Genomic DNA, 7460 nt, shown 5'->3' on the forward strand with positions numbered 1-7460 from the left:
TATATATATATATAACTCCTATATGTATGTATTCAATAAGTTATTTCGTCAGGGGATACGAAAAAAAGGGGGATTTATTAGGGCGGGTTCTCTCGGAAAGGATCTACTTGAGGACTGGAAGCTGAAAATATTCATGGCGAAAGCCAAAAACAACAAGGCAGCTGGTGATGAACGAATCACTGTTGAAAAGTTGAAATATTGAAGATACTAAGTACAAAGATAGCTACTGAACATTGTCAACGAGGTATTCAAAAAGATGGATATCCACACCAACTGGGAAAATAATGTGAAAACTATCGACCGATATGCCTATCATCCGTAACTGTGAAGTACGTACGAAGAGAACAGTTGGCCTTTGTTGTCGTTTATAATGACAACATTAACTGATCAGTCTCCTTGGAGTAAAGAATGTAACGGAGAGGGTATGGTGGTAGGAAAAGTGAAGCGATAAAGGCGGGGCTTATGATCCACTCCAGGGATGTTGCAAAATAGTTAGGCCAATTAATGATTTAGTTAAGAATACAATGTAGGATACTTCAATTAACCTCAACGTAAAACGGAGCTCTTTTGGCTCCTGTTTCCCTTTGAAGGTGGTATCTTGTGCCACCCTCTGTTATTTATGGAAGATGAATAAACTTGTTTAAACTGAAGATAAGAAGCGATACAAGTTCGATTTGCACTGTGTTTTACTATAGAACACACATATCCGTATGGATACCGAGGTTTGTTATCTCTTTAGTTCATAAAGTATGTATTTTGGATTTTCATCAAGTGGCTTGGAGAAAGCCTCCAAGAGGAAGTCCAAATCCAAGAGCATTTGTGGAAATTTGTTCGACAACTTTTCAGATGCTCCTTCATTGTTTAAGTTATTGTTATTATGTAATGTATCTTTTCTAATGGCTTAAACTGAGCCAAGGTTGTTTGGGTTCCTTTGCAGATTACGGCTCCTACGTGGTGCGGGTGGAGGACCTTCCGTGCAGCAGAAGAAGCTCGGCCTGCGAGGCCAACGTGTTCCTGGAACGGAGCGTAGCCCCCGGTCAGGTCTTCAAGTTCCGGCTGACGGTCAGAGACACTTCCGGCGACACCACCACCTCCGCGGCGTCCATCAGGGTCACTGATGGCGTCACCGACTTCCAGAATGTCTTCCCCCACATCCCCGGTGTCATCATGATTCCGGAGGTAATATCAAATGAAATAATCATGTTGCTCATCTGTTGCTTAGCTTACACTAGATAGTGATCGCTAAAGTAAGGTTTCTCAAATATTTTATAAATACAATATTCGGTTTATTTTATAAGCAACATTAATATCATATTAAAGGTTAAACTTGGGCTAATTTCCTACATAGTTATGTCCAGTACTATCGAGCATATTTGATAACGCTTTGACAATTTTTATATGTCCATGTCACACCAATTCCCTGCCGAGTACTTCATTGTCGAAGCTGAACGCCTTAAGGCTAATGGTTTATCTTAGCGAACAGAGAAGAGGTAAGGTAATGTTCCTCGTCTATCATGGTGGTAGCAGCCATAAAGTCGAACAACAAGGCAGTCTTTTGAACAGAAGCGTTGTTGTAACAAACAAGTTTATTAGTTTTACTGATCAGCTTTCTCTTATCCTAAATTCAAAAAAAAAAAAATGAAGTCTGTACCGTTACAATCCTATAAAGGGTAAGGAAGTACTGTAACTAGATCAACGGTTGTGCAAAGAGGTGGTTTGGTCAGAATCACACTCGACCTCCAAATATTGAAACAAAGAAGGGAACCACTTCATGAGGCTGGATGAACTCCGAAGAGCTCCCGAACCCACAGGGTTGACTTCCAGCTACAGTAGGGGTATTCACGATCTTTGGTTTAACATGTTAAATGGAAAAACTCATGTTAAATCGAAAAAAATTGCCTTCTTTTACCGTGGTAAAACGAAATAACATTTAATATGGCTGAGAGTCTGTTAAATGGAGAATGACGTCACACAATAGACCAGTTGAGATCGCCGCCATTTTTGTTGTTGTGACAGCTCAGTTCTTTCGTGTGTTTGTGGTATTCATATCCCTGTTATTAAACCAGAATGGATAATTTTAATGATACATTTGAGAAAAAAAAAGTAAAAAAAACAATGTAATTTCATTCTACTATCTGAAAATTTGTAAACGCTCGCCAGATAAAAATCTCACTATATGAACCATGTAATTATTCTTAGGGGACATATGTCCCAGAATAAAGTTATTTTTTCATTTCATTTCATAAGCTAAACTTTCACACAAATTCCACTTTTCACTCACTCTAGGTATGTTGTAATTAATTACTTAAATAAAAACTGAAGTAAACAATAACATGAGGGTCTGGAAGGAAGGTTATAAACATAAGGCTTATACAACAAGTTGCTGAGAAAATCCGCTAGGGGCTCTTATGCATTTAACGTTTAACATGACTTTAAATAGGGCTGTTCACAATCTTATAGTTATAACATTTAACATGGTAAAACATTTAACATTTAACACATCATCATGAATACCACTAGTGAAACAGAAAATAATTATCTGCCACAGCCGGATTCGAACCTGGGTCCTTGGAATTAGTAGCACAGTTCCTTTAACATTCCCATTAAATAATATTAGGAAATAAAATAAAACTTGTTCTGCCTTTCTGAATTACTGAATACTGAAACGCATAATTTATTATCGATTATGCATTAGGGGCAAATATGAATGAAATCAATGGAACGAATAACTTTCCCGTAGTGAAAGCAAGAAAAGATTTAAAAGCAAATGATTTTTTTATTATTTTAAGGCGAGAGAAATTTATATAGAATGAGTCGATTTGAATCAAATGCAGTAAAGTCTGTTAGCGTATTATTTGATTAGAATCTCAGTAGACCGACTATTTCAATCGCCCATTTCCATGTGAAAGAAATTTGTCATGCAAGTTATATGATACAGTAAGAAAGAATGATAGAGCTCGTTCACATGCTTAAAGTAAAATTTCAAATTAGTGAACGAATGATAAAAGATGCTTAGTTCGGAACGGGTTAGATTCCCTGCTGGAACCGTTAGTATTTTTTTTTTTTTTTTGGTGTTCTCGAAAAATAAATCTTAGCACTCTCAATCTGATGAGTAAGAGGCGATAAACTTTAGGTTTCCATCTGAGGTTAGCGAACAAGATAGGGTATTATTTAAATGGGTATTATTTAAAACCCATTTAAAGGGGTTCCACGAAAAAAGAGAAATAGAGTAAACAAAATGAAGTGAACTGTGTGTTGGATGGCCCCCGCCAAATCAGCTGAGCTCTTCACCATTTTGTCTGTTGTCGTTTTGATAGGTTAGTTGTTTGCAGATCGTATAGTTTTGTTTTTCACGTTTTTAAAATCTTACAAAATAATGGTTAAAAATAATAATAAAGTAATGGGAAAAAAATACTAGGTGAGAAAACAAGGAACAAATGCGGAAGAGGAAAGATGATGTGACGAAGCTTTAGAGATTTTATTATCTCGTAAAGAAAAGTTGCATAGAAAATCGGCTAAGAGCTGCTCCGAATTTAACATATAACTCAATCTTTAAATTTAACATAAAACTAAGCCTTTAAATTCTTGCAATTCTATACTTTTAACATCTAGCTTGTTACATTTAACACATCATGAATACCCTTTATTTCTGGAAGATTTGGAAGAAGACCACACCAAACGTCTCATCTCAGAGTCCATTTACATAAATTTGACTGAGAATTTCGTCAATCATAAAGTTGATAAAGACTGCATCTCCCTTACATATCGACACATTTTGAACATAATAAAATCCTCATAATACTTTTTTTTCACTTTTTTCTGCATTTCAGAAGCCCATTTTCTTATCATATATTTTATTCTTGTTTCTCTAAATTCTCACATTTTTTTTTTTTTTTTAATTATTTTTATATTCACTATCCTTCCTGTTTCATTTATATTCATGTATCTATCTTTTATTTATATTCATGTGTTACCTTCTTAAGTGTACTTATATTAATTAATTCATTATTAATTTTCTATTATATTTTACACTTTTCTGTATCCCCGCTCATTCGGTATATTTTCTTTCTTAATCACTTACACACATTGTATCCCATTATTTTATACTTTACTTTTCCTTTGTTTTTCTACCTGTTTCTATCCTTTTTTTTTTTTTATTATTATTATTTCTTCTCCCCCTATTATGTATATTACCATTTATTGTTCACCTAATTTAAATACTTTTTTACTATGTTTACTTTACAAATTATTTTCGTTATTGTGGCATAACTGCCATCGCCACTCCTCCCAATACAAACCGTTACTTTGTCTTTGACTTCCGTCAAAACAGGTATGCATTCTGTCTCATCATTTGATTTGTATTTTTTTTTCTTTTTTCATCTCTTTATTTGTACTTTCTTCATATTTCTTCTCTTATCTATCTGTTACTATAACCCTTTTGATTTACTATTTACAACCTTTAATTTTTCTTATTATATGTTAATTTTCATTTTATACCCCTGTTATTTTACACTTATGTTTTTCTATTTTCCTTTAGGTAACTATAGTGTTTGTATCTTTTTTTAGCCCTGACGAAGCCCTGCAACGTGGGGCGAAACGTTGGCTCAATAAAATAGTATAATTATCTACTATTTGAGTTGTTTTTTTTACCGCACCCGGACCATATTCCATTCAACCCTATCATTTCTATTTTGAATGAGATGGGTCCAAAAATTTGGATATTTTTAATGTAGTTTCATCTTACTTTCAAGACTCAATTAAAAAAACGTTATATCCTATAATAAATACTAGTTAATGTTTTCCGAATCATTATAAAATATCATCAAACTTTTATTTTCAGGATACCAAAGTAGGTACAGAGTTGGAGTACGTTATAGTTAGGAAACATCCTCGTTCGCTAAGACCTGCGCAGTTAGAATTGGTTGTAAGTATTCTAAAAACTTCTACCTAGTTTCAGTAACAATTATTTGATCTTAAAAAAATATATATATCTTCATGATGTTGACAGGGTGGATCGGAATTCAAGATCAACCAGACCTCAAAGAAGGATACGACGACTGGAGTTATACTATTAACACTGCCACTAGATTACGAAGTGAAAACTATGTACAAATTATCAGTTTACGCTATGGTTCGTAAAATTGTACACTATAATTATAAAACTTGATTATGATGGAATTATTATTTATTAATCTTTGATGTTAGTTTTCTATGCTAGATCTACATGTTTGCCTCTTGTCGCAAATCCAATACTTGTGCAGAAGCTTAGTAAACAAAGGAAGCAACAAATAACGCTTGTATGTTCTTTCAAATTTGTTGGCTATAACATTCGATTTATATCATAAAAGATAAACAGAACAGACAGACTAGAATAAATGAAAGGAAACCTTAATTATCAACAAAGTAGGTTGTAGAAGACAAAATTGATATAAATAGTACTACATAACCTATAAATTCAAAATTCGTTCTATAATTTTTATCAGAAACATTTTAATTTAATTATCTAGACATATAATGTTGTATAATGTAATGTATATAATAAATACATATTTGGGCTATGTTGAATCAAAAATAAACTGCTAGAGTTTGAAACGATGTATTTACACCACATCAATAGAATTTTAAAATATACTATCTTAAGGCTAAATGTATCTCTTTATGGAACGCACCAAAATTAATACAATTTACATTTAGATTTTCTCTTGAACGAATTGTCCGATTTTCGATCTGTAATTTTTTTTTTTTTTTTTTTCAAAACCCCTTCAAAATTTTAATGGCATTAATAAACAATGAACTTTCTTCTTTTTCTGTAGAACATCTACATTCTAAGGAGTCTTTTGGAGTGTATTATTTTTGTTGTCAGAATTTATAAAAGAGTGTAATGTGTTGGGGCACACATTATTTCTGAATTTAACAAACTTAAATCTAATAAAAACTTAATCCTAATACTACGTGACCTTACGTAGTGTGTTGCCAGCGCACCGGATGGGGGCAGGTGTTAACGTGTTGAATAACGGATTCGTACAGTACTGAAGTGAATCGAAAAATTTGATGTGTCGTCCCTTGATGAACTCCGGCACAGTAGGCAACTCCAACAATTGATGCAGCTCCGGTGGCTTCTTCCTCCTCCACGATGTTGTGCGTACGATTTTCCTCAACATCGAATCCTGAAAAGTTTGAAGAAGGCGCTGGGTTCCATCTGATATGTGGGTAAACAATGGTGCCCCATATATGTCCATCGATCTGTAACGAGCATTTTGTGTTTTTTAAATTATAATGCATGCTAATTGGGTTAAATCCACCAATTGAATAATGAGGAAAATAATATGTGAGTTAACGATTGTTTTTTTTTTAAATATGGCCTTAAAGCCACTTGCCGAACTGTTCATTGAAAGCAATGAGATATTACGCGAAATTGTAGCATGTATAACGTAAACGTAAAAAGAAAAATATGTTTTTTCATACAACGTGTGGAAAATGGGGTGAGTAAAACATAGTTTGTATTGGAAAAAATACAACAAAGTTTACTTTCAGTAATCTAGTTGTTTATTATATATCACATAAATAACATAGGAAAAAAAATCAAATCTACAACCCAAGGAGGGGATGCATGGGTGCAGTACTTTGTAAGAAAGTACTGTAACCAGGCCAACAGTAAGGCAAGGGGTAATTTGGTCAGAATCACGTCCAACTGCCAGATTTTTACCCAATTGATAGTACCAACAACAGAGGCCGGGTGGGCACCAGAGGGTCCCGATCCCACAGGGTTGACTCACAAACAAATACAAAATATTTACCCTTTCTTGAAGGAAATTGAGTTGAGATGGTTCTCATAGAAATATCTCCATTTTTTAAGAGTCCTAGTAAAATTGTAATTGGTTTTCTGTTATTACTTATTTCTACACAGATTTTGAAACTAAATTTTTATTCATTTAGTTTGTTTTTTGTTGCTTACTATCTAATTAGTACTAGTAATTATTATTGTATATTTTTTGTTCGCTGACTGTGAGATTTTTATCTTATAGACTGTTTTTTTTTTTTGTTTTTTTTCTAATAATGTTTATTGGGTATTTTAATGTTTTGAAGTTTTAAATTGGCTCTTTCGCACTTTAAGAAAATAAGATATAAAAGAATAAATAAATAATTCTTTGAATTTATTATAACTAAACTCGAAGCGTCTTACAATAAATTTAGAAATACAAATATTTTGTACATACCAAAATTAATTATTGAATACGCAGGTTGGGGAAATTCTTTATAATCAAAACTCAGAGAGCATAAACATTTACGGAAGATTATTGATTGACCGTGTGTAAAGATGAAAGGAATATGGTCTGGGTGCGGTCAAAAAAACTCAAATAGTAGAATTATACTATTTTATTGAGCCAACGTTTCGCCCCACGTTGCAGGGCTTCGTCAGGGCTAAAAAAGATACAAAAACATAGTTACACATAGTTGTG

General features: G+C 33.4%; 1 protein-coding gene across 1 annotated transcript in view; it reads left to right on the forward strand.

Moving 5' to 3' along the window:
• The window catches only part of Cad86C (Cadherin 86C), a 68803-nt gene that overhangs the window by 38062 nt on the left and 23281 nt on the right, over positions 1-7460 (forward strand). Inside the window, exons 3-5 of the mRNA XM_014427025.2 lie at positions 938-1179; positions 4841-4924; positions 5009-5131. Of these exons, the coding sequence (XP_014282511.1) occupies positions 938-1179; positions 4841-4924; positions 5009-5131 (449 nt within the window). The remainder of the gene's footprint in view (positions 1-937; positions 1180-4840; positions 4925-5008; positions 5132-7460) is intronic.

Source organism: Halyomorpha halys, unplaced genomic scaffold, assembly GCF_000696795.3.
Source record: "Halyomorpha halys isolate HHAL.00 unplaced genomic scaffold, Hhal_1.1 Scaffold613.1, whole genome shotgun sequence".
Lineage (NCBI taxonomy): Eukaryota > Metazoa > Arthropoda > Insecta > Hemiptera > Pentatomidae > Halyomorpha > Halyomorpha halys.